Raw genomic sequence first — 27,118 nt, 5'->3', positions numbered from 1 at the left:
TTCTATGTGGGAAATCTCGTTAAATTTAGGTCAAAGAACCACATGTAATAACCTAGAAAATTTGTGATAGTCGATCGTACACCCTTAGTAAACTAAATAAGACCGATCAAAGCGAGGAAGGTTAGTGCAAATACTAAACCACGAACAAATTCAATAATGAACATACCTATGGAAAAATATCCGTACTTGTCTCAATCCTCCAGTATAATCAAATAGATGAGGACCCAAATCATGGTATGGTAACACACGCCAAACGCAAAAATATATAGGGAAACCAAAAAATTATGCTAAATCGAGACATAGGTGAATTAAATGACAAGAACGCAAGCATCGTTTTTCCCGAGTTTCCAAAACCCTAACGAGACAACGGAAGAGAATACTACAATCCTTTGTGGAACTATTTCTCAATAGATGAAAAGCACCCAGTCAAAGATCCTCACCGCTTATACAGAAAGCGTCCGTAAATTACAACATTGATATCCGATATAGAAATTACCACGGAATGTACTTCAACGACACATAGTATAAAGGTGAACCAGTCTCTCGAGAGATCATTAAAGATCCTAACCATGCGAAGCAAAAGCAAACTAATATCGTCTGCTTAGAGTCCATTCTTCATTTTTTTTTTTCTTTCCCCCTTCTATCTATGGAAATTAGTAGTCTTGCTTTTAGCGGTGAAGTAATTGCAAAAGAAGAGGATGGAAGACTTCTAGGCCATCCAAAGGGTTTTCTCGTGTGGTCCCTTATGTGATCGAACATTACAATGAATGGTTGTAATCAAACCGGACCCTGCTATATGCAATTTCGACTCGCGCCGAACGGTTCTAATCAAAACCAAAGTCAAGTTCAAATCAACCATGCATGTGTAGGATCTAATTTCATCTACTTGTCCCCCCCACGTAACTACAAGTAATTAATGACGGTGGGGCCCGGTGAAATTAGGCAGAGCTCTAGTTTGGTCAGCGTGGCGTGACTTTGTAGGGTTAGGGCTATTAAAAGAAGGGAGCTTGGAGCCACCCATGAGCCAGCAAGTCAAACCTCGAATTATTTTTGGCGACGGACGCTTTATACTTGAAGAATTGATTCGGCATTGATAGGAACTTCTTGCGGTGGTGCCAAAGCTTTCACAATCGTAGGTACCACTCGGGTGAGAGCACGAAATGTGATGCTTTGACCATAAAACTTGAGGAGAGAAGTGTCAAAAAGAAAAAAGTCTTAAATCTATTATATTAATGCTAATTTAATCTTAAATTTTTTTTAGTATCAATTTAGTTCCAAACATTTTGCATTGATGTCAATTTAGTCCTAAACATTTTGCATTATTACTAATTTAGTCCTAAATATTTTGTATTTATGCTAATTGAGTCACTTTTGCCAATTTTGTTCGAAAATCGATGACAAGGACATTAATAGTCCTACATGACACGGCTAGCGCTGATATGGATATTTTTTAATATATTTTTTGTAATTTTTAAAAATATTATTAAAAAATAAAAAAAAAATCTTAAAATTTTATTAAAATTATTAGAATAATACTAAAAAAATGTTCAAATCAGCACCGGCCATGTCACATAAGACAATTGACATCCACATTAATGATTTTAGATCAAAATTGGTCAGATTAACTCAACTGGCATAAATGCAAAAAAATTATGACCGAATTGGCACCAATATAAAAAGTTTAGAATTGAATTGACACCAATATAAGTTTTGGAACTTAATTGGTACTAATGCGAAAGGTTTAGTACTGAATTGGCAACAAAATAAGGTTTATGATTGAATTGACACTAATGCAATAGGTTGAGAACTTTTTTGACACTTCTCCCAAACTTGGGTATGGAATGAGTCGGAAATTACAAAATGAAAAGAAAAGTCATGAATGACGCTATTTTCACGCTTTTTATGAAATAACACGTTATTTATGTCAACCGATTCCATTAATTTTCGGCTTTATCAAGCATGACGTCCTGTTTAGGCAAAGTAATATCTATGAGTTACTAGTTTCCTACCTCAGTATAACTCGAAATTTTTGTGTTTTCGTTCTTACTTGAACCTGACTTACAGAAGACAATTTATTTTATTTTTTCCTTCAAAATGGCAAAAGCCAAACCCAACTTGTATTCAACTAGAAACTCGATTCGGTATGTTAATTTGCTTGTTCCTTCCAAGATTGGACATAAAGTTAAGAAAAGAGAAAGGAAAGGAAAAGACAGAGACAGATTAAGACTACACTTTTTATTGTTCACCATGCGGAAGATTAGAATGGTGCTCGTGAATCATGTCCTCAAATAAAAATTCCATCGGTAAATACTAATTTTACTTGAGAAGAAGCTCTAACTAGATCTGGACTTCCATCAAAATCACTTACAATTTAGACAAAAGAACAAATGAACGATTCTCTAATAATTCATATTCAAAACATTATTATCTTCGAAACAAATTAATGAATTCATGATTGCAAAAATCCCCACGAGAAATGAGGAGTTGTCCCCTATTTTAATGTGAAAAAATATTTTCCAAAAAATGATTGTTTGTGCCGCTTGAAATAATTAACCAATGAAAAATATTCCCATTATCAAGAACAATTTATGTATAAACAGCTTCTGGGATGGTGAAAATATTTTTCGTTCATTTATTTAGATAAGTGATTCAAGCACTCATTTTGTAAAAAATAATTTTCAAATCATTCGTTTTTTGCGAAATAACACCTAATCTCGGTATTAAATTTCTCTTATGATATTAAAACGTCAAAATTTTGAATTTGTTTCTTTTTCCCTCTTTCTTGGCTATAGCAAAACTCTGAAGTTTTTTTTTTTTTTTTTGTCATGAAAACTCTAAAGTTGAACTCGTCAAATTTGTATGACTGTGTCGGGGAAAACACAAAGTAGTCAAATTTGCACAAGACCAAGAGAATCTTCCTATAAGATCTAGATACCTACACAAAAGATCAGAAAAACTAAGCTTGTCATAATGACATACCTTTCAGGTTATTTTCCCATGCAAGTCGTTATTTTTATTCAAAGCAGAATAGAGGAATGGAAGCACTACTATACTCAGAGAAATTAGTATCTTATATGACTTGCCAAGATATTGTGTTATCACTTTGCTAATCACATTATTTCAATCTATTGATGTAGCTTCTCCTAGTAACGACCTAACTTTTGAATTCAAGAATGTTATTAATAGAGAGATAACACGCTAACATGATACTCGATACCATTATTGCATAAAATACTTTCTCATGATACCCTTGTTGAGGGGTTTTTCTTCGTACGAGAGAGTACGCAACAATTATCCTATGTCAATATTGACACAATCGATTTTCGAATGGACCCAACGACAGTCACGATCGAGATAATAGAGAAAACCCTCAATGAACCAACAATTTATAATTTCCATTAGTCAACAAATTATATGTTCAGTGGGGAAAATAAAACAACAATCTGTACCTTTCTGGATAAATGGAGTGTCAATAGGGATAAGCATCTTTCGAGCAATCAATGAAGACCTCACCGGCTCACACTAATATGTGGACATATTCACCAATGTAGCGATGCTCTTGTCGATTGAATGTTGATTTAGGAGTAAAGAAATGATTTGAGCATATTCCTAAGTCACATGTTAACATGTTGGTGTTTTTTCTAGGGAAACATTTCGGTGTTCAGTTTATGTATGACAGAAAACCAGCTAGTGTCTGTGGGGTGGCTAGAAAAACGAGAACAAGATTAGTAGGAACAGGTGGTCTATCCGGAACTATTTAACTCAGGCGAAATCTAAGTCTAAATATACCAACAAAAAAAAAAAAAAAGAGCAGTAGGGAATCTTTCAATCCATGCAAAATCCAGGTGTCCCAGCGTATGATTGAACAGACAATACTTAGTCAAATGTCTAGCCTCTATAACAAGCATTTCTTTCTTTGTCCTTATGGCATGGTAGGCTGGTCCAATTAGGGGAGCATCAAAATGCCGCGTTGCGTACTAGAGCTGGCGTAATTTCACACAAGCGCTCTAATCATCTTTGATTTGAGTGGTCTAATCTCTCTCTCTCTCTCTCTCTCTCTCTCTCTCTCTAACTGTGACTTATTCAAATCTCAGAAACTGCATGCAATCTTCTCTAGGTTAGAGCACTTGCACAAGCCAAAAATTTGGATTTGATCAATCCATGGTGTTTGCAGTATGTTCCATGGGCCTTTATATAGTCGGGTCCCTACGTTTGTGTCTCTTGATTATAAAAAAAAAAAAGTTAACTAACCTACTCTCTGACTGACCAACAAGTCAAAGAGTAAAAAGATGACTTATTCTACGATTGTATGCTATACTTACTCTCTCTTGTTTTACTCACTTATATACTTGCGCACTCTCCATGATACTTTAGCTAGCTAGATTAGGTTGCAATATCATCAAGTCCTCTTTCATAGCTACCAAAAATATCAAACTATGCCTATCGTGACACATTTGCCTTAACATTTTTTATGACATCAAAATTCCCAAAGTTAAATTTGTGTGACAAATTTACCTTCCATCAAGATTACTTCAATGAGCACCGTTAGAAATCTACCTATGTGGACGATGGAAGGCAAACAATGCAACGTAGCTCTTGGTGACTTAAGTGAAATAAAAACATCGTCGTTTCAGCTGAAAAATCATTTAATGGTACACTGATGGACAGTAAAGTGTCACACGAGTAAAATTTTTGAGTATTTTTATGTTACAATAAAAGCTAAGGGTAAATGTGGGCGTAATTTGGGATATTTTGATGTCAAAAAAAAAAAAAAAACTCAGGCTAAATTACAGTGGAAATAACTTGACAAAAATAACAGAAACCCATTCTATTTTTTTTTATTTAATTTTATGATAACCTCATGAGCCTAATAAACACGAACTAAAAGCTGAGTCAATTGTACGGCAATGGAATTGTTTACACTTGATGGCGTGGGGAATTGAACATCTGTCGGGCGCCTAATCTACACAAGCAAATGTGCTTGTTATCCACTAAACTAATCCCATGAAATTTTGGGAAGATACTATTTCACTAATCGACTCGCAACTAGGAGACGATTTTCTAGAGAGTAGTAGCTAGCTACAGACCTAACTAGTAAATCCATCTCTATTTGCAATTCGATCCGACTTGTTAGTTCATGGAATGATTTACTGGAGTAATAGTAAAACCTTAGCTGGCCAGATGGTCCCTAATCGGATGCTACTCCAGCTTTCAAATATGGTTTTTTTTTACCAATTTTGGAAAAGTTTACCTAGGTAGACTCGGTTCGACAAGGGAGATGGGTGGTCATCGGGACTAGAGAGACTAGATAAGGAGCGGCTCCCGATAGGCTTCTAAGCTAGCGATGGAGGCAGGAATGAGCCGAATCCCATATTGTCCGGTTGTGGTGTGGTGAAGCTCTGTATATGTGTAGCACTTGTACTTAACTTGCAACGAAATCTTTTCAAGGCGAAGGCCAGAAGAACAAAATCGTGCAGATTTCGACTCAAAGTGAATAATATCGTTGACAAGCAAGACCTATGCACGACATAATGGTATCGGAGCGAAGCCCGGTCGGAAGTGTGTGGTTCGGGGATTAAACCAGGCAAAAGCTAATGGGCTTGTAATGACCAGGTCCGATGAGGGTGGGAAGTGGTTGTCCAGGCTAGAGAGCTTGGACAAGGAGCGGCTCCTAGACCCATTTACCAAAGAATAAATTGGAAATTGTCTTTTTCCTTTAGTTTCTTTTATTAAAAAAAAGATTAAATGGGATTTTATTTCAACTTTTGCATAATTTGTATATTCGGAATAAATCTAGAATTTAATTAAATAGATGTATCTAGGGAAAATTCACTTTGAAGTGACTATTCCTAGATACATAAGTCGTGATATTTTATTTCACAACAAAATTTAATCAATTTTAAAAATGGCTACCTTTTCGTCAACTCCTTTTCCCATATAAATAACATAAAAGAGACTATACATGTCGAGAATCTCCTTATCGATATCTTAATAATCGAGGAAAAAAAACATATGTTTTAAGGTGGATCACACCATGATCGCGGTTCTCATGATGTCCATAGTACTTTCGATAGAAATGTTTTTGAGAAGTTTTTGATTTTTCAAATATTAACTATGCGTGTCGTAGGAATAATCAGTGTATTAAAATTATAATTTTGTATATTTGATTATTTAATGAGCTGTTTAAAAGGTTTTTTTTCCTTTAAAAAACTCGACATTTATATGGAAAAAAAAAAGGTAATCGAAGGAATTTAGAAGTTGAATTCGACCATATATTTTGCACTTATTTCTTTGCTCGTCTCTTCCATTCCATTTCCACCTGCCTGTGACCATCATACGCAAATTAGTTGAATCACATTTGACCTCTAGAAAAAGCAACGTGCATCACGTTTGATATTGTATGGAACGCATTTAATTGTAATTGCTATGCTGAAATGAGTGATAGCGCCGTTTATCGTTCGAAAAATGATTTAGGATGAATGTTCTTTTCGACAAGACATGGTGTAAACCTCACTAATTCATCCTTGGCGCAATATTTTTCAACTACGTACTGTATTTTACGAAAATTAAGAAAAATCTAATCAAAATATTGCAAATTTTTTTTTTTTTTTTGCTTCATTCTTTAATCGAGGAGTTTTGCATCTGCTCACTGCTTACATGCATCTATGTGAACATAGAAGTCAGAATCTCCAAGAAGAAGACCGTATAGTACAATCAATCATCTCTGTTTTTGTCCACCATGTAAGATGGGGCAAATCCATTCTTAAATACACACACACATCTAAGGCATGTAACTTAGAAGATTCTGAATCTTTTTTATTTATTTTTTTGGCCGAAGATTCTGCATCTGAATGAACAATACATTTATGAAAAAATAAGAAGAACTTGTGTCACTAGAGATGACTCAAGATACAATAATCTAAGTAGACCTGTTAAAATAGATCATAGACCTATTTGTTTACCCATATTTGATAGGTTGAGTCATTATATTAGTTCAGTAAATGGGTTATAAATTGGTTTAAAATAGCAAAATCCAAGAAAATACTGATTGTTAATGGGTTCATAATTTATCCAAACATAATCCACATTTTTCACTCTCTCCACCCTTTATGAAAAAATAATGGATTCCTCGGCCTACTCCAAGTTAAGAAAAGTCTTGGTGGACCCGCAAGATTGGCCCGATTTCACCCTTTTGAAAAATATCAAGACAGCTTATTTGTTTTCCCTTTCTTTATATTCATAATAATCACATATGTTTCGTTTATTAGTTCTTCGAGTATATCTTTCCTTGGTTGCATTTGACATTGTCATTTTTACTTAATATTTTAATCTTAGTTCTTGTCATTGCAATATAAACCGTCTTCTTCAATATCTTACATTTCATTTAATTGAAATTTCACTTCCTCTGCATTATTTGTTGCTGCAATTTTATAAATTCACTACCAAGTAATAACTTTATCTTATTCTTCATTTCGAATCAACACAAAAATTGAAACTTCCATGCAATGTTGAAAGCCAATTATTTAGCATCGTATAGTCGAAATAGCGATTTTATCCAAATAATATTTACACGTGAAGAGCTTAAAGTGGGTTAACTAGTTGGATACGGATTTTAACAGGTTTTATAAAATAGAGAAGTATTTATAATCGGTTGGGTCAGGTCGGGTACGGTTCAATAAATTTGTATTGCATATGGGTTAAATGGGTCAACTTGAGTCTGACCATTTTCAACCCAACCCATACTCGACATGACCCACCCATCTGTCGGCCCCAATTTTAAGTACATACAGGCTATACATGTAGTCAAGTACCACGTACCATGGTCAAAAGAAACATATATCTCCTCCACCAACAAAAAGAGGCGCATGAACATGTTCAAACGACATCGTCCGACAATGTAGATGACCAAACATGTCTCCCCAATCTGCTTCTAATCAAATACCGACCGACTTCAAACTCCGTGATTCTCGTCCACCAATGTAAATCAGTCACCAATAGACACGACTCGCTGAATAACCCAGGCCAAACCCTAACAATTTTGCATGTGTTGGCATGTGCTTCTGCTGCATGAATAGCTGTTGAATTTTGAAGGGTCATCGCTCTCGTACTTTGCTTTTGCTTTCGACCGTCGATTCCGAGTCGAAACAGTCCCCCTAAAAGTCGTTCAACGACATTTTGATACCATTATCACAGCTAGACACCATAGATCCTACAGGACAAGAAAATGATACATGGTTTTACTGCCTCGACGGAAAAACAAAACCCCCCGAATGGTCTAAATTGGTCCATGTCGGGACACCAAATGACATGGGGACCGAGCGACGGTCAAAACGATGAGGTGCGAAAATAATATGATTCATTTTTTCCATTGATTATGTTGATGCGAGACACCAACCATTTGTTATACGCACTCGCCCTTTTGGATGTAATCAAAAACCTAGGATGCTAGACGAAATCTCGTGGGATGCGTGACCGATCAGGGAGAAATTTTTTCCGAAACCGGGTCCACTGTAGCCGTCGATCTTGTGGCGAAATTTTTCCTGTCCGACCGTCATGTTGCGATTGCCCTGCAAATCTGTTAAAAGATTGGCTAGAATTTTACTCGCTTCGACAATTAGATTGTGCGATAACGGTACAAGATGTTAACAAGAGAACCCTTCGGAGACTAAATTCTTCATCATTTGAAAACAATCCCAGCCGTGCCGACATTTTGTGATCCAACATAATCATCTAGCACCCGATTAACAGAAGATTCGTTTGATTCAAATCAATGGTGGACAGGAAAAATATGGGTCCTGATTGTGTGCCTTGAGCATTTCCTTGGCTAGGTCACGATCTCCATCTACTTATCTCAAGTCCTTTTCCTACATTTTCTCATCTTTTTCTCATTTTCTGGGGTCGTCAAGTCTTTTTCTTTTGTCTGAAGATTAGAAAGTCGCCGTGGTAGCTAGAGTCAACTGCGACCAAACACAGGGCTCGAAAATGAGAGAGAGATAAATATTAAAAAAAAATAGGGAATCTCTCTCTCTCTCTCTCTCTCTCTCTAGAAAACCAAGAAAAATCACTTGCTCGTTTAGCCAATTCTAAAAGCGTCAACTTTTTGGGCCCGCTTCATTAAGGTTATCATTCTCGTACCCCTCACGTATATTCTCCATATAAGATTTGAGGCAAGAAGTTCAGACATGCAGGGGTAAAAGCAATTATTTTTATTTTCAGAATATCTGTTGTTCGTAGACACATTCTCGTATGGTGCCTCGGTAATCTCAACCATCGATTTACATGTTAGGGTTTTTTGTTTTCTCAAATTTGCAATTTGGTAGCTCGAGGATTGACTTGTGCGCCGTCGACAAAATGGTCCGAATCCGGAAAAATACTGACCTTAAGCTGAATTTGCTATAAAAGGGTGCCTAAACGTGCCAGCAAAACACGCGACATTTTGAGGGAATGTTTCTCGATTAAGAAATCGGTGTTGAAAAGGAATCCGCAAATGACAACAAAAAAATGGAAAAAGATAGGGGGCCGAAAATATGGAAAAAAAAAAAGACTGAGAGAAATTAATTGATTCCATTTAAGTTGCAAATAGTTTAGTACAGCTGTCGGAGGAAAAAAGATTGAAAATGACAACTTATGACAAAGAGTTTAACCAGCAGACGTGGCCCATGATGACTTGATCCTCGTAGGGCGTGGCTTGATTCGGTCCCCCGCTTTTATTGTGATAAAACATGTCCAGGCTATGGATTTTAAAAGGGTGAATTAGTTTAATTTAGGTGGTGATCTCCACAGAAAACAGAAGGTACATTGAATTTCAAGTATTTCTTTTCATCAATAAGATATGATGACTTACTTTCCATTTAAAATTGCACAAAAAAGATCATTTATCTCAAAGAGGTCTACGTAAAATCCTGAAAACAGAGTTGATGCTCCCACATCCATAGCATGAGTGTTTGATTTGCAAACAATGAAAAAACTAATTGTGCCGAAACATGATAGAGATAGAAGAAGCGTGATCAGATTCACATTTCCATTGAAAGCGATCAGAACCCTATGACCTTCATTCAATCTCATCTAACATCCCGGCCTCTTGCATCAAGTCACGAAAAGAAAATCCGATTTAAGTTGAACTTTCTTGGCCCTTGCGTGGATGATCTATCTCTACCTGGATCGAGAAAGTGGACCAGTCCTTCACACGAAAGCGGATCTGAAATCCAACGTCTTTACTTAAGTCAAAATGTGCAATGTATATGGCATTTCGAAGTGATTTGTTAATCTGCTATTAAGTTTTGTTAACCACACTTGTCTCTATTACTTTAGTGTAAAAGACTAGATTGGGTCGCTCTGCCATCACGTCATTTGCAAGCACGAACAAGAGATGACACGAAGTTGCACCTCTATGAAGGACCATTGCATGCACTAAAACCCTCCCTTTTTTTTTTCTTTTTTTTTTAATTTTTGTTATGGTTTAAGGCTTGCATGCATGCGAATTTGAGAAGCATCGAATGGCTAATAGCTCCAATTCGTGACCTTGAACTTTTCTATTTTTAATTCAATTTTTTTTCTTTTTTTGTTGGATCTAGCGGAATTGCATATGTATAGGGTGGTCCGTCTTCCTACGCACTGTTCTCCTCCGATTTGTGGCTGATGGCAACATTCCCATGGATTCTCGTGATAGTTTCCTCCATCTTGTGCTAGAGAAAATTTCTAAAAAAAACATATATTTTACAATTAAGTATGAGAAGAAGTCAATCTGGCAACATATGTTATAGCACATATTTGGCTCGTTTAGTCTTTTATTTAATTCGGTTTATATTTAGATAATTCAGGTGCACGAGCATGGAGATCTAAGTTATTTCGAGACGTATAGAACAACTCTACGAGCCCCGTGAAAGAGTTCACCGGAATTCAATATTTTTTGTTTAATTTTTTTTTTTCGTTTCTGATATTGGTTTTGTGATTATTTTCAACTTGTGTAGGATTTTGGGATGATGGGTTCATTCTTTTTCATAGTTATAGTACATTTTTTTTCTTATATCAATTCATGACAACATGGAAGGTCCAAACAAGCTTTCTGGCAAATAGTGTCACAATCCATGAGTCATATAATTCCACTAAAATCAGAAATGATTGTAAGTAGGTTGGGGCATAAACTTCTTCCACTCGACTTCCTTGTTTGATTCGCATTTATTTGTGCAACGAATTTAGATCTTCATAGGATTGAGATGAATTAACAGAAATTTATACTCAACAAAAGTTTTTTTTATCTCATGGAATGGAAAACTGTTATGTTTTACCCTGTCAAATCCCCGAGTAAGCAAGCAGCTGGGTCAAGGCCACCTGCACAAACCAAAGGTATAAATTGATAGACTTGAAGGGTATTTCATGGATTATTAAGTATTTGCACCTCCATTCCTATACGTTGAATTTGCAAGTAAAAAGGACAAAAGGAAAAATCCCTTTACACAAAAAAGGTTGATAAGAAAACTACCTAACAATTGTCAATTGCGCTGCGGAGCCCATTATTACAAAACTGATGGGGATTGAAATTATGGCGACTTTATTGTCCAAACATTATTTTTGGGGAAAGAAAGTAATCAAAACGCACACAAGAATAACTAATAAGATACTAAATTTAGTAAGCCAACTTGGAAATTGGACACCCCTATGTTTCTGCCTGCTCATGGACCTAATCTCTGACGCCGGAATTGCAGGCCGGCTGAGTTGCCAACAACACTGATCCCCCTCCATTCATTCATACCACAGCTCGATTCATTTGTTGCTTTTTTTTTTCTTTTTCTTTTTTTGTTCTTAATTTTTCTTAAATTTCTGCTTAATTACAATAGCTTAACGTAACCCACCACGGGCATGGCGCGTTTGGTGAGCTTTGAGCTCTTTGGCCCTAAGGCGCAAGCTGGTCAAAGGTTCAAAACCCTCCCAACGCGTTTCTCGGACTTAAGTGGGGGGCCCTTGCTGGTGGGCTGCGGGGCTAGCCTCCCTCCAGGTATAGTCGCCATCGGAAAGGGTCTTCGCCGCCCTTCGGGTGGTGGTGAGTTGACCCGATTACGATTGGCGGATCCTGGATTACCAAAAAAAAAAAAAAAAAAAAAAATAGCTTAACGTATCACAATTGCGAAGAGGGAGGTAATAAGGAAGTCCCACTTTTAATCACTGGCCACGTGTCCCTGAACTGTGCACTTAAAGAGTGTATCACTCAAATGTCTAGGAGAAAAAAAAAAGGCCTACAAGAATATAATCTCTGCTTTATCAGAAAAATATCGCCACAATATATAGGTATATTGCCAATGAGGAATCCATTGAGGATATATCATGGCACTTGATCACGCAAGAGGAATATATCATGCAATATAAAAAAGTACATTGGACGGAATCAAAGTTGCATTCGTATGGTTTCGTTAGGTAAGAGTGGTAGAATCTCGATTCTTCACGACGGAGATATCGTCCGGAGGAAGTTTACATTCGAACCAATCAACTCAAACGTGGTCGGATGATACTTACCCCCGCTTTAAAAGCTCTAATTATTGAGGGTAAAATTACTCGATCAATCCTAAAATTATTGTACTGATGTCAATTCAGTCCTAAATTTTCTAAATTTGTCAATTTTGTCCTAGATATTTGCGCATAATTCTAATATGGTCTTTTCAATGAATTTTTGCCAGAAATGGCTAACGGCTCGAATTGGGTTTCTAAAGTTAGGGCTTGAGATGTTGCAACATCATCATAGGTGTATTTTGGACGATCTAAAATTATTTTGGGTTTTGCTAATATAACAGTATTTGAATGACTGTAAGAATAATAACATGTTGTGGGCCTTAAATTATTGAAGAAGTGAACCTCAAAATAATTTTTATTTACTCATTATTTTATTTTGTGGCCAAGAATAGACTGTTAATCTCATAATAGATTAAGGACAGTCATCTAATCATTTCTCATCTATTTACCCTTCTTCTTCTTCTTTTTCTCTTTTATTCTTCCCTCCTTTTTTTACTCTTCCTTTGTCATGAGACAAAATGTCATCACAGCATCACACACGCACCTCCTCCGCTGTTTCCTCGCCGCGCCTCCGCTCCACCGGCCTCCATTTGAGGCACACAATACGATTGCCGGATTTTCCAATGCCTCCCCTAAATAAGGTTGAACATCCACTTATGGCCCCCTCAAGCTCCGTCTGTCTTCATTGAGCGACTAAGGGAGGTGGGAGGGAGCAATAGAGATGATTCAGCGACCGAGTGGATTGAGCGGAAATGGAGACACGATGCCTATGTGGTGAGGCCAAGATCGAGAGAGAAAGAGAGAGAGATTATGGTTGTGTCTTAGTATTAGGGTAAATCCCTATAACAGTAAGGATGTCTCGATTATTCTGGAATTACTGTAACATGGTATCGCCCACTGCTTATAGAGAATTCGCATCCTAACTACTCAACACTCTGTTAATCGTTAGGCTACACATGTAAAAATATCGGGCGATGCATGCAATCTCACGTTGGATAGTCGATATAGAAGATGGAGCGGTTAATCTAGATTGGCTAATATCTCAATTCCCGAGCCCGAGCTTTCGAGTAAGAGTCGGTCGAACCACATGTTAACAAACTCAAACCCCTAAAAAGAACTTGTTCCAAATGCGGGCCTCATTCCGCCGGTACTCTCACGAAGTACACTCGAACAGCAGACGAAAACGGTCTCATCGATTTCCCAAAGCCAAACCAAAGAACGAGAGAGCCTGAGCGACAACAAAATATTACTTTACCCTCCCAAAGAAAAAAGGGCGAGAGACAACAAAAGGAGGGCGGGGGAAAGAAGGTGGCGCTGTGTTCCCCTCTCCGACCACAAACAACATAATACGCCCCCCAGATCAGATCATTGTTCACATGTCCCATGAAAATGCGCCTCTTTTTCGCTGCCCAAATCTACTCTACTCTTTGACCGCACAAAAGGAAAAAAAAAAAAAAACTAGTCTGCTTTCTCTCTCTGTGCCTCAGTAATTTAATATGCATCAAAAGCAGAAAATATTCAGAAGGCCCAAGAAAATTTTGAAAGACAAACCCAAAAAGCAAGAACAGAACAAGAAAGAAAACGAAAGAAGAAGATGGGTGTCAATTTTCGTTGAGAAACGAAGGGAGAATTCTAGGAGCAACCTAGGCACAAACATCCCTCCCTCCCTCCCTCTCCATCTTCATCGGCAAACATTAATAAAACTCATGCTACCTATATAACCCATTGACGTAAACCCTTTCTTTTGTCCTCGAATTCGTAAGCGTGTGGCGAGGCTGAAGTAGCTGACGTCATTAAGTAAAATAGCTTCTCGTGAATTCCCGGTACTTGATTTACTTTGTGTAAGTATTGTCATCGTAACCATATGGATACGTAATATGCATTTTTAATGTTGCGATAACGTGAACTTTGAGCGATGCGACTTCTTAAAAGTAATTGTGAGTTACACAATATCGACTCGATATCTTGCAAAGAATTACGATGCGATGGGAAAGTCGTCCCCAACTACTCCCTGGACCAAAAGTTGCACTTTTTTGTTCATCCACGTCCAAAGAAGTACGATGGGCGGCAAGCAAACCTATAAATGCCTATGGTTTTTGGCTGATTATAAATGCATAAACTCGTTTCATAAAGGGGTCGTGTGAACAAATGTCTAAAGTTACTTGTTAATCATAAATATTGAGAAATTGTTCGATCGTCAAAGTCGAGACGTAATTAATCGTACACACCATGAGAAATAATAATCGCCTTGAAAAGCTACAAATTGTTTTATTGATCGTAACATAGTTGTCTCGGGACATTTTCGCTCGCGAATTTTCGACAAAACATAGGTAGCAATAAATCATTTCCGCGAAGTGGCTGAGTAAAAACAAAGCGGAATCGGAGTGTTTTCCTTTCTTTCTTTCTTTCAGGGGTCGCCCCCGAAAAAGAAAGAAAGTAGCGGGTTTGCCGGTGCAAAGATGCATAAAGCTGGTGCATCGACACGTGGCGCTGAACCGTCCGTCCGATTAGAATGAGAGTGTCGAGCGAATTCTTCGTTGGAGATTAGAGACATGAAATCCATAGCCCAACGCGAGAGCGAAAGAGAGAGAGAGAAAGAGACAGATTTTGGCTCTCATACTTGCTCCCCCTCGCCCCAAAAGAAGCTCAATCACCAGCAACAAAATCAGAAGACACAGAGAAGAGAGAGAGACAGAGACAGAGAGACAGAGAGAGAGAGTTGTGTGTGTATGTGTTTTTGATGGAGATGTCGAGACTTAAATGGAGGTAGCAGGAGATTGCAGATACTGAGAGGAGAGAGAGAAAGAGGGACGACCCATGGCGGCGTTGCAGAGCGAGAGAGAGCTGTAAAATTCCATTGTGCTTTAATGCAAAGAGTTTTAGAGAGAGAGAGAGAGAGAGAGAGAGAGAGAGCAGAAAAAGAGGGGGAGAAAGGTGAAATGAATTGAAGGCTCGGCCACAGAATCGTCCGACGTGTGTCTCACAAAAGAACCCATCGGCAATTACACACACCCAACTCCCTCTTACCATTATAATCCATTAAACCTCACTCACACACATACCACCCATGTGAACTGTGTTTGAATTCTCCATCTTCTAGGGTTTTCAGCTGCTGGAAGAGGAAGAGGGAAGAAGATAGGAGGATCGTGTGCTCTGATATGGATTTGAATTCCCCGTCGGAATCGAGATTTGCCCGGTCAATCGTCGCGAAATGGCTGGGTTCATTCCGTTAGGAGGAGGAGCTGCTAGATCAGTAGCAGGAGAAGGAGGAGGAGGAGATCAGCAGATCCACCACCCACAAGCCACGGCCGCTGCCGAAATTCCTTGGTTCTGGTACTCCAGGAGCAACCCGGACGACGTCGGGACGTCTTCGGCTTACAAGGGTTTGGAGCTATGGCATCAAAACCAACCGCAAACCCAACAACAACAGCTACACTTCTTCTCGCAGCAGCAGCAGGATCTCTACGCGTCGGCCGCGGGCCTCGGCGTCGGGCCCAGCGGAGGAGGCGGCGGCAGCGGGAGGGCCTCGATCAACGTGTTCTCCGACGAGAGCTCGAGATCGGGAGGAGGCTTCGCGACATCGACCTCGGCGGCGACAACGGGCGGGGGCGTGAGAGGGGGAATCAGCTGCCAAGACTGCGGCAACCAGGCCAAGAAGGACTGCCAGCACCTTCGCTGCCGGACCTGCTGCAAAAGCCGCGGGTTCGAGTGTGCAACCCACGTGAAGAGCACGTGGGTCCCCGCGCCGAAGCGTCGGGAGCGGCAGCGGCAGCTCGCCTCCCTGAAGGAGCAGCAGCACCACCACCACCACCAGGAGCAGCGGCTGCAGCTTCGAGGCGAGGTCCCGAAACGGCAAAGGGATGACCACGGGAGGCCTAACACCTCAGGTATACATATATGTACATATGTCCACGCGCACGCTCTCTTCTTGTGCTGACTCTGGGCAAGAGAATTAGTCAACTGTTTCGGCTTTCAGGATCACTCTGCAGAAAGAGAGAGAGAGAGAGAGAGAGAGAGAGAGAGAGATTTGGAGAAGTCAGAGTTGAGATAAAGAAGACATTTTTAGTTATTATGATTACTCTTTCGGTACCCAACGAGCCTAGGATCGTATCGTTTGCGTGTGTGGTGATCGTCCTCCATGAGAAATCTGAAAACCCCATTAAGATTTCTCTTTGGTCTTTTCGGTTTTTTTCTACGCCTTATCTGTTCCCTTTTCCAACATACTGTTATTTAGTATTCCTGACGAATTGGTTTGACAGAAAGGAAAGCTCTCTCTCACTCTCTGTCTGGGTGAGTGTCCGGGTTGATTTATATGTTTGTCCCTAGTCTATGCGTGTCTTCTTCATCATGCGATCTTTCATGTCCGTGACGAAAGATTTTCTTAGGTAAATTCCATTGCAGAAGCAGAAAGTTGTGGTTCTTTTGTCGAAACAAAGCTCGTGGAGTGAATTCCTTCGCGTACGATAAATATGTGCTGACCATACATACCATTGATCTCTTCCTTTGTCCTGGTGTCTAGGGTTGGAGTTAGTCGGCAACTTCCCGGCCGAGGTGAGCTCTCCGGCGCTGTTCCGGTGCGTGAAAGTGAGCTCCGTTGATGATCCCGACGACCAGTTCGCGTATCAGACCGCCGTGAACATCGGGGGTCACGTCTTCAGAGGGATCCTGTACGATCACGGGCCCGATCATCACCCCACCTACGCCAACGTGGGTGCCGGAGACTCTTCCTCCGGCGGCGGTGGAGGACTAGCTCAGCCTCTCGACCTCATAGCTGCCGCGGCCGCCGGGGCAGCGTCCCCCATCGCCAACGCCGAGAATGCGCACGTGTCGTCCGTGGCAACGGCGCCGTTCTTCGACGCGTCTTCTTTGTACCCGCCTCCGCTCAGCACATACATGGCCGGTACGCAATTCTTCCCGCACCCAAGATCTTGACACGAACATCACATTCGTTGCATTTTTAACTCTTTAGCCATAACCATCTCCTCTCTTCCCTCCACCCTCCCTCTCTCTCTCCCAACATGAAAGGAGGCAAGATCGTTGACAGAATGTTATTGCTGTTGCAGTAAAAGTGGTAGAAGTAGTATGGTAGCTCATCTTTGGAGAAATCCATTTGAAAGAAGGGTAGAGAGAGAGAGCAAGAGAGAGAGAGAGAGAGAGAATATGTGGAAGACATAGGTTTTGAGTTACCATCATTTGTTTTTCTTCCCCTTCTTGGGAATCATTGAACCTGTGTACGAGATGAACTTTCAATTGTTTGTGCTCCTCTCCCCACCCCTTGTCTTGTTTTTTATTTTTTGTTGTATTTGCTTTGGATTTTGTGGCCTTTCCATTCTTGGGTCGATCTTGATTTGATTTACATGTTATGGGGTTGGCCCTTGAAGTTCGAAACTCTTTGCATGCGCCTTTTTTTTTTTTTGTTTTTTCCTCCTCTCGTTTACCGGTATGGTTGTCGATCTCACATGGGGAAAGAACATCTTTTCCTTCATTTGTGGGCATGGGGTTGTCCCAACATGTTATTTCCATGTTGCTGGTTTCGAATGAATGTGATCTGTTAGTCCCAAGAGTATTCCCCCGAAAACTTCAAGCTATTCTCAAGATCAAGTCCCTGTAATTTCATTATTATTTTTTGACAATGTCTATGATCTTAATTCTATTTTGGCCATGGATGTATGTATATGGATAAAAGCCATCACAAATTGTAAACTATGTAGATTGCGACACCATTTACCCCAAACTTATATTGGTATGGCATATTTACCTCAATTTTTTTATTGTCATACCAAAAATCCTAAACTTATATTCGAAGACACATTTATCTCAAAATTTGGGGTAAATGTCTAACATGTCTATAAGTTGTGGTTTTTGATGTCACAAGAAAAATAATTTGTAGCAAATGTGTCGCACGAGTAAAAATTTAAAGTTTTTGGTGTCGCAAAAAGAAAAAATTTAGAGTAAATGTGTTGCACGGGTTTAAGTTTGGAATTTTTGATATCATCCCACAAAAAATTAAGATAAATATGTCATATTATGAATAATTTAGGGTTTTTGGTTGCTTTTTCCGTGTATATACGTGTTTGTTGCTGGTTCTTGCCTCTAGTTTATTGCTTGTTCGGCTTCTCCATGCAACAATAGCGGTCGGCAGGTTTTGTATTATAGTACTAACTCGGGCACCGAGCAAAGGGTTTTGACGCAATCTGCAAAGGAAATTTGGAGAAGACAACATAAAACTACTCAAATCGGTGTATGAACTGTTGTCCAACAGGAATGCTCGAGCTAGAGCTCGTACCAGGTTCTGGTTTTGCAATCCCTAGGGAGAGAGAGAAAGAGAGAGAGAGAAGAAAAAAAAAACTTAAACTATGTATAAATAGTTAGTCTATTGTTTTTAGTACGTACACTCTTCTTTTGATGATTTGATTTGCCTTAATACCTAGGGCTGCATGAATACTGACACCTCGAGTTACTCCCTAACATTTTTTTTATTGTTGTTCTCATTATTGCCATCGTACGGGCATTAACTGGCCAACTTGGAATTTATATGGATGCTTGAAAATGACTATTCACATGTTACGATCAGGTTGGAAAATTGTCTAAAAAGACCTGGACCTATTTACTGTTGGTTTAGGCGGCCAAGTGATTTCTAAATTTTTTTGATAGTGTCATTTTAATTTTAAACTTTTTTATGATTTGCTAATCTATTGTTTTTGGATAAATTTTGATCGAAAATTTCTAACGCAACGGCATTTCAATCAGTGCCGACTGTCTTATGTGACATGACCGGTACTGATATGGATAATTTTTACAAGGATCATGTTATGGGGTGATCTTAGGACATTTAGTTCTTTCAAGCTAGGGCATATATAAGCACATTTAAACTATAGAACAATTCAATGTATAAACTATTAGTTACATGTAACACTAGAGTCGTCAATATACGGAACATAGTATCTTTGATCAATTATTTAGCAAGTGCCCTTAGAAAGTTTGTTAACAAAATTCTATTTTTCAAAGTGATGCATGATGATCTTGATACTATAAATTAGAAGGGTCCATATTTTCTTCGCCTTTAAATTATTAGGGAAACGATTCAGATGCATATGTTGGGTTGGGGTGGATCTCAAAACGTAAGTCCTATGAAGGCTTATGCTTCATATCTATTGAGTAAGATACTTTGTATCACACTATAGTCATTTTCTCGCTCACCCTTCTCCTTAATCTGTCTTCGGAGGGCATATTGCCCTCATCTCTCTTTCCCTCGCTGTAATCTTCTGTTTCCGATTCACCGTCGATTCAATTGTTTTTAGTATCTCAAACCAAGTTGCGATGTCGATGTGATTTTCCAAACCACCTCGCATTACGTGGTTAGATCGGTACGTAAAGATAGGTGATTTGAGGATTGCTTAAGTATTTTTCCAAATGCGGTAAATTTGCACATGATTTGTGAAGTATAATTGCCTTCGCGTATGATGTTAGCAATTATCGTACTTAGGCTATAAATGTAAGGTTTTGGCACGACTTGCATTGTTTTTTGGCTTGATAACGGGTGGCTTTTAGTTGCTTATTTATAAGTGAGAATTGATTATATAATGGTCTTTTGGTGATTATACGATTAACAATTTATTTTGAGCCTACAAAAAAAATAATTAATTAAAAATCATTGCGGGATTTATTCTTTTAAGAATTGTGGCTCTGATATGCTAGTAAAGTCTTTTACAATTCCATGGAAGAGGGAAAGTGCGTGAATGATGAATCAGAAGATTGTAGTAGTCTAAACTGACTGAATATAAGGAAATGACATTCTTACCCGCCATTCTCTCCAAAATTCATTGTTGTGAAACAGGGAACAACGCCAATATCTCTAAGAAGCATGATAAAAATTACACGTGGGTGGTCCCTCTAGGGTTTCCTCTTCCATATTGTTCCTTCTATTTCATGTTGTGATCACTTGGAGTGATACTTGGTTTTCACATATTTGATATAATATTTAAATATTAAATTACACTTTCATAAGACAACTTAAGCATTTAGAATAATTGGAGTAGGCCCGTAAAATCTCACATGATATCACAATATGAGATTTTGAGTTCAAATTTTTCAGGCTTCTATTTGCCTCTTTAGCTCCATATTTTCACCTAGCCTACGCGTCTTCGTCCAACAAACGGTGTTCTTGCTATTGGAAATAACAATCAAAGAAAAAGGAAGTACACTAAAATCAAACGAAAACAAAACGTTGTGAACAGTGACATGTTAGACCAATGAAAGTTTCTTTGACCAGTGAATTAATGTAGAATATAGGTGCCATCATGTGAAAGTCTTGTTGTCTCAAGCCTATCTATTGTAACTAGGGTGTACCTTGGAGGATAATGTTTTGACATGACAATACATTGCCCCGAGCACAAAATAATTCTTGTTGAGGCTGATGTTCCAGAAGTTTTGGTAGGTTTATGGCCCTGACTGAAAAAAATATATATTTAGTCAATATTTCACTGAAGGACCACCTATGAATGTAGGTTGGGAAGGAGTTTGATAATTTGCGCGCAATTATGCAGAACTCGTTCGTGAAGGTCTATACAATCGATAAATGTCTGCTTTGTTATGCTTATAGCCACCACAGTTAACCACCAAGTAGACTTTCTAGCTGTCAAGGTTTTTTTTTTTTTGGTCGAAGAACTTTGACGTTTATTAGGTACAAAAAACCCAAGATTTGAGAGAGAGAGATAGTTCGTCTATATTTGATATTCTTTTCTGTTTTTGCGGCCCTATTGATAAAAGAATTGTGAGGTGACGATGCTGATATCATAGGTGTGAGATTCAACTCTCACACTCTACAAAGAGATAGGGCAAGAGTTTGAGAGAGAGATTAAGATATGACGTGCACGCATGCTACCATTGATTATTTGTATTGCAACTTTGGTATAACTCCCCATTTGGTGGCCTTCAATCGCTCAAGCGAAAGCACTTCAAATTCGTAACCTTTTTTGGGGGCTCAATGTCTATGGGATATCATGTTTTACGTAAGTAGCAGGATCGATAGAGCCCAAAATGGGAAGTTATCTTTCAAGAGATAATTACCAAAAAAAATTTAAACTTATTGTTCATATGTCAATTTAATCCTAAATTTTTTAAATTGGTTAATTTAGTGCTAGACTTTTTTATGATTTTCCGGTGTAGTCCTTCCGAAGAAAATTTGACTGCAAACTTGTAACATAGACAATTTTTGCAATTTTTCTGAATTATTTTTTTTTATCTTTTTTTATTTTTTCCTTTGTTTTCTTTTCTTATTTTCCTCTATCAATCCGTGACCTCAGTGGTGGTCGGGAGAGGTCCCCAGCAATAAGGGAGGGCCAAGACCCCCTCGTTAGATCTAGGGGAGGGCGGCGCTGTGGCCGGCGAGGGCTTCGGGTGAGAGCCATGATGCCAGTGCTAGTAAGGCCCGCGGGCTCACGATTGCAAAAAAAAAAAAAATTACAAAAATTGTCTACTTCAACAGTAGCCGTGCCACGTAGGCCATCAGTTATGTCATCAATTTCGAGACAAAATTGACCAGAATGACTACACTAATAAATCATCAAGGGGTCCATGACTAGCCAAATCAAAAAGTTTAAGATTGAATTGATCACCGTATTATAGTTTAGTACTTTTTTTATAATTCTCCTTGTCTTTTGATCTTAGTTATCCCTAAGCTAGTCATTTCCACAAAACTAATTGGGATATAGGATTAATAATTAAACGTAGCCACGACCCTGAGACAACGTTTGTTAAAGTTGAGTGCTGGCTCGCTGACCACCTAAAGAAAAACACTTATTATTTGATCCATTTCCTGACATAAGAAGTCCAATCAAAGCAAGAGGAGCGATTTCGAGGGTAAGATCTAATCATGCTCACTCAGACAATCCCAATACTCGAACTGAGAACTATGTACTGTACATGTAGATCTAGCTCCATTCAGTGCAGTGTTATTGAACCAATCCTTGAGAATCCAACCCTAGAATCAAGAGAGCTCCTCTTTCAATAAAACCCACTTGCCCGATTCGCAGAAAAAGAGTTACTTCTTTTGAAAAATTCACTTCACTCTTAAGTCGACAATGGCTATACAAGTTTACACGAATCTCTTTCTTGTAAATAAAGCAGTATTTCGTTTCTTCTGGTTTTTTCAGGAGGGAGTGGCAATTAATTGAGGATATTGTAGGAGATTTCATCTTAGTTTCATCGATATGTGCGACGAATAAACTTAGTCTTTGCATGATTGATTTAGATGTAGCTATTTTTTTTTCACGAAAATAGAGTTATGGGAAAAGTTATCAAAAAAGTTCTAAACTTATTGTTCTTTTGCAATTCAGTCCTAAACTTTTTAATTTTTCAAATTCAGTTCTAAACCGTTTATATTTGTGTCAATTCAGTCTTAAACCTATTGTATTTGTGCCAATTCAGTCTATCCGACCAACTTTGACCAATCGATGCTAACATGGATGTTGGCCGGCAACAACGTGGACGCCGATGTCGACTTGAACAATTTTTAATAGCATTTTAAGATTTTTTTGAATTATTTTTTTGATTTTTTTCTTTCTTTTTCCTTTTTTCTTTTTTTCTTCTACCTCCAGTCGATCGCCGGCTGGGACCGGACAGAGGCTAAGGCCGGTGAGGCTTGTCCCCGCTAGCGCTAGGTGAGGTTGTTGATCGGTCATGGACCTTCGCGGTATATCAGCTGTTGTCGGATCTACTGACATCTATGCAAGTGTGGGCAGTCCAACCAATTTGTTGGGAGGGGGAGGGGGCGCGGGGGGCGCTGGAGGGAACAAAATTTAAAACAAAATTGACACTTAGATACACTTGAGAATCTGTTCTCTTTAACGTTTGGTAGATTATTAAGTCCCTTATAGTAGCATGGAGACATGGTTACATCTTAAAGCTCATTGCCGAATCAGTTTTGGTGTTCTCATCTCGCTTCAAATACCAAAATTTGATTGTTTGATATGTTTCATGATTATCTTGTGGAGCAATCCTATTTGACAAAAAAACCTTAAATTAACTAAACAAGCACTTGATCAACCGAATGTGATAATTCATCTTTGGAGGGAAGAAGCAACTTAAAAATTAGTGCACATCTTATTAGGTATTAGGTGCACACATATTGGACTGAAGATCTACAGCACTTAGCGGATGCATAAATTCCAATTATCATAGCATTTGAATATTGAAGAGTGTCTCTAAGATACTATTTTTAAGTTACACTTAACGTATCCTAAAAATTCGAGAAGATCAAATCGGTATGTTTCAATGTCTTATTATGCATGAAAATAAGTCGCTTACTTATTGTCAAGCAGTAAAAAAAAATAATTTATGAGGGCTTGTATCTTTTCTCAGGCAATAAGAACAAGAGATAAGTGCACTAGAAGTCCATAAATTTGTTACGAATGTGCAATTGAGTCATAAAACTTTCAAAAAGTGCAATTAAGTCATAAAACTTGTCATGGAAGTATAATCGAGTCTAAAATTTTCAAAATGTGAAATCAAGTCCTAAAACTTGTTACAAAAGTGCAATTGAGTCCTAAAACTTTCAAGTGATGCAATCAACAAAAGGACTTGATTTCACTAATTTGACAAGTTTTATGATTTGATTACACTTTTTGAAAGTTTTTGAGACTCAATTGCAAATTCTAACAAGTTTTAGGACTTAATTGCACTTTCTAAAGTTTTAGGACTCAATACACTTTTCTCACAAATTTTAGGGTTTTCAATGCACTTATCTCTAAAAAGAACTTAATTTTAGGTGAGATTATCGGTGTATCCGTAATCAACTACTATGTTTTATTTATGTCATTCCATTATGGACCGGAGATAAAAGAAAAACATTTGCGAAAAGAAACGAAAAAGAAATACAAAACAATGGGCAAGCACTGCCGTTGAAAAAAAGTAATTTTGTCTACCTATTATTGACAAAATAAATTTTATTAATAGTTTAGACTAAAGTGTAAACCCCTTATATACAAACGGTTGCTAGCTCACTTGGTCGTGATATTATTCAAGTTTCCTTATTTTCTATAAGCTAAAACGAATAACTTCAGATTGATCCGTCGAGCGAGAATAAACCTTATTAATGCATCACGTGATTTAAGTGTCACGTAATAAAACTTAAAGTAGGGTTAGGGTTAGGGTTAGAGTTTGGGTTAGGAATTAGGGTTAGAGCTAGGGTTTAGAGTGGGGTCATTGCTTTAACCATTAAAGCTGGCACATCCCAATAATTCCATCGAGCAGCAAACTCTACAAGTTTCTCAAGAGCTCTTTGGCGTTTCTCCAAACCAAGCATGCCAACTTCTGCTTACGTGTGTATCTATACTATGCAAATACTTGTACGTATACATAAATGAAAAATACCTGATAATTCCTTGACTGAGTTGCATATTCTGAAAAGAAAGCCTGAACGCAGTTGCGCTCATGCTTTGGACCTGTGTGGCTGCTTCACTTCGTTCATCAATGGCTTCCGATATGAAGAGTGTAGGAGATCGAGAGATTACATATGATCGTAGCTAGAGACGGTGGACAAGAAAAGAGAGAAAATGACTTGAGAACCTTTGTTCGTGTTCATGAACTTCTGCCCGATAGTTGTGTTCTGATTATGTACATAGATATGCTCACTCTCGATCTTCTTTACGGTCGTGCGAACAATAATTGGAAGTCTCGCAGTGGCCGTTGCGCAGTGCCGCTTCCTGCGAGTTCTCTTTCCTCCGTCCAGCTAAAGAACCAGAAGGGGGAAAACTGGAAAAAGGAAAAGAGAAGTGCCAACAAAATTAACTTTCTGTAATAGGTAAACAGAACCGATCCCTAATTACGTCTCTGTCGTATTGATTAGCATTTTTCGTAGAATAAATAGATTTCCACACAGCTCGCAGGGATTTACAGTACCTACAAAAGTTTCAACATGTTTATGACTTTCGATCTCGTGTTATCTACCTTCCAACGGAGACAAAACGCTGTTGTTGTTCGAAAAAACTCGAGTATATATGGATCAACACTGAAAACTCGTGTGAAGCATTCGGAATGCGAGCCTTGAGCTGGGTGCATGATTGAGTTATCACGCTTGTTTCTTCATCTCTTGCTTTTGAAATCGATCCATTTAGGCGTCCAGTCCTAGGCACATACTTGACTACACACCCGTTCTAGGATATAGCTTAGTCAATCATAGCCATTGATCATGTAAATTCCACATGGGTCCCCAAAAAAATTCGATAGTTATGATTGCATCCGGTCCATGACTCGTGGTCTTGTAAATTGAAGTATCCCCCCATATTGACCGAGCAGAGTTCCAATCAACAGGGTCGATCCCGCTAAGGCTTTTGGCTTCAGGCTTCCAAGTCGGGTTACAGCCTGGCTAAAAAGCTCGAGACAGCACTCCACAAAGATAAAAACGGCTGTGTTCCGATCGGTTGCCAACGAAATTCGTTGAGCGCCAGAAAGCCCACATGAGAGAACTAATAATGTAAGCTAGTGGCTCTAGGGTTTTTCTTGGTATTATGTGGGGTTTGTATAATGAAAGGAAGCGGTGAAAGCATGGCATCTTCAGCTTGAGGCAGTAGGGTGAGGGCCAATAATGCAGCTGTAGTATAGGGGTATCTTCAGCACCACCACCCTCCATGGATATTGATGCAGTTGAATTTTTATCCTTTCCTCTTTCTTTCCTTTTGTGTGTGTCTGTTTCTGTGGTCCCGACATGCTCAAGCTTACTGGTACCGTCCAAAGGATAACCATGCTTTGGATCTCTTTCTTGGTGTTAACTGGTGGGTACACAAGCAGAATGAACAAGGCCCTTGTCTGTGTCTATGCAAAACTGGCGTCTGTCTGTAAAATTCTGTGTCCTAGGAATGGCAGACTGCATCGTTCTGAAGGGCTGCAAAGCTTTGCGCCGTGCTTCTTTTCTGCGTATGAATCCGTGCTTGTTGACATGTCTCCCAGACAGAAGCCGTGTTCATCATCGTCCCTGGCCGAGAGCGGAGGGACAAAATCTTAGGATTTGCGTATTTGGGGATGCACCTATGATGCACAAGCTGTCGCTGTGTTGCAGTGCTCTTCAGAGCAGTGAAAAGCAAAACCCTACGTCGTCGGGACAACGCCTACCATGAATACATAAGTGGTTACTGCGGTGATACCCTCCAAGAGGAAATTTTGCAGGTACTTTTTTGGCTCGGAGGACATCATTTAGGTGCTCTGCGAGTGCCTTTTAATTTCAACTCACAACAGATTCATCTGCTTTCCTATTTCGAAATTCAGGATAGCGATTACTCCTAAACTCGCGAACCATATTATTCTAGGAGTAGTGAGAAATTCCTCGCTTCTATTAGTTCAAGATTATTCGGTGTTTTCGCTCGGCATCCTTTCGAGTCGAGGTTAGAATTCTTGTCGAGACCTGCTTTTCATGAGAGTGCATGGCGCTAATTCATATATCAAGGGAAAGAGTACCACGATATATCTTACCATTGAAGCGTTGACGGCAAATACAGTTGAGCATGTTCCGACGGGATGGCATGTCCGATTGTTACGCAATGGAAAGATACTTTGCCCTCACTCACTACTTAAAGTTTCTCGCAGAGACGATTGCACCCGATCACGACATTGTATCAGA

The 27,118-nt window shown here is 38.9% G+C and overlaps 2 protein-coding genes across 2 annotated transcripts in view; both read left to right on the top strand.

Annotated features, from left to right (window-relative positions):
- The window catches only part of LOC115736252 (transmembrane protein 53-B), a 391,123-nt gene that overhangs the window by 60,240 nt on the left and 303,765 nt on the right, over positions 1 to 27,118 (top strand). Inside the window, exon 2 of the mRNA XM_030667851.2 lies at positions 13,175 to 13,178. The gene's annotated coding sequence lies outside the window, so the exon portion shown is untranslated. The remainder of the gene's footprint in view (positions 1 to 13,174; positions 13,179 to 27,118) is intronic.
- On the top strand, positions 15,137 to 17,862 carry LOC115736384 (protein SHI RELATED SEQUENCE 1-like). The gene is made up of 2 exons (XM_030668075.2): positions 15,137 to 16,391; positions 17,024 to 17,862. Exons 1-2 carry the CDS (start codon positions 15,716 to 15,718, stop codon positions 17,434 to 17,436), a joined length of 1,089 nt encoding a protein of 362 aa, XP_030523935.1. The 5' UTR covers positions 15,137 to 15,715; the 3' UTR covers positions 17,437 to 17,862.

The sequence above is a fragment of the Rhodamnia argentea genome, chromosome 11 (assembly GCF_020921035.1).
Source record: "Rhodamnia argentea isolate NSW1041297 chromosome 11, ASM2092103v1, whole genome shotgun sequence".
Taxonomy (NCBI): domain Eukaryota; kingdom Viridiplantae; phylum Streptophyta; class Magnoliopsida; order Myrtales; family Myrtaceae; genus Rhodamnia; species Rhodamnia argentea.
This window is presented reverse-complemented; position numbering and strand designations above follow the sequence as displayed.

Coding starts and splice junctions, on each gene's coding strand:
- LOC115736384 (XM_030668075.2), top strand. CDS start 15,716: ATGGCTGGGTTCATTCCGTTAGGAGGAGGAGCTGCTAGATCAGTAGCA. Junction 16,392..17,023: donor CGGGAGGCCTAACACCTCAG/GTATACATATAT, acceptor CCTGGTGTCTAG/GGTTGGAGTTAGTCGGCAAC.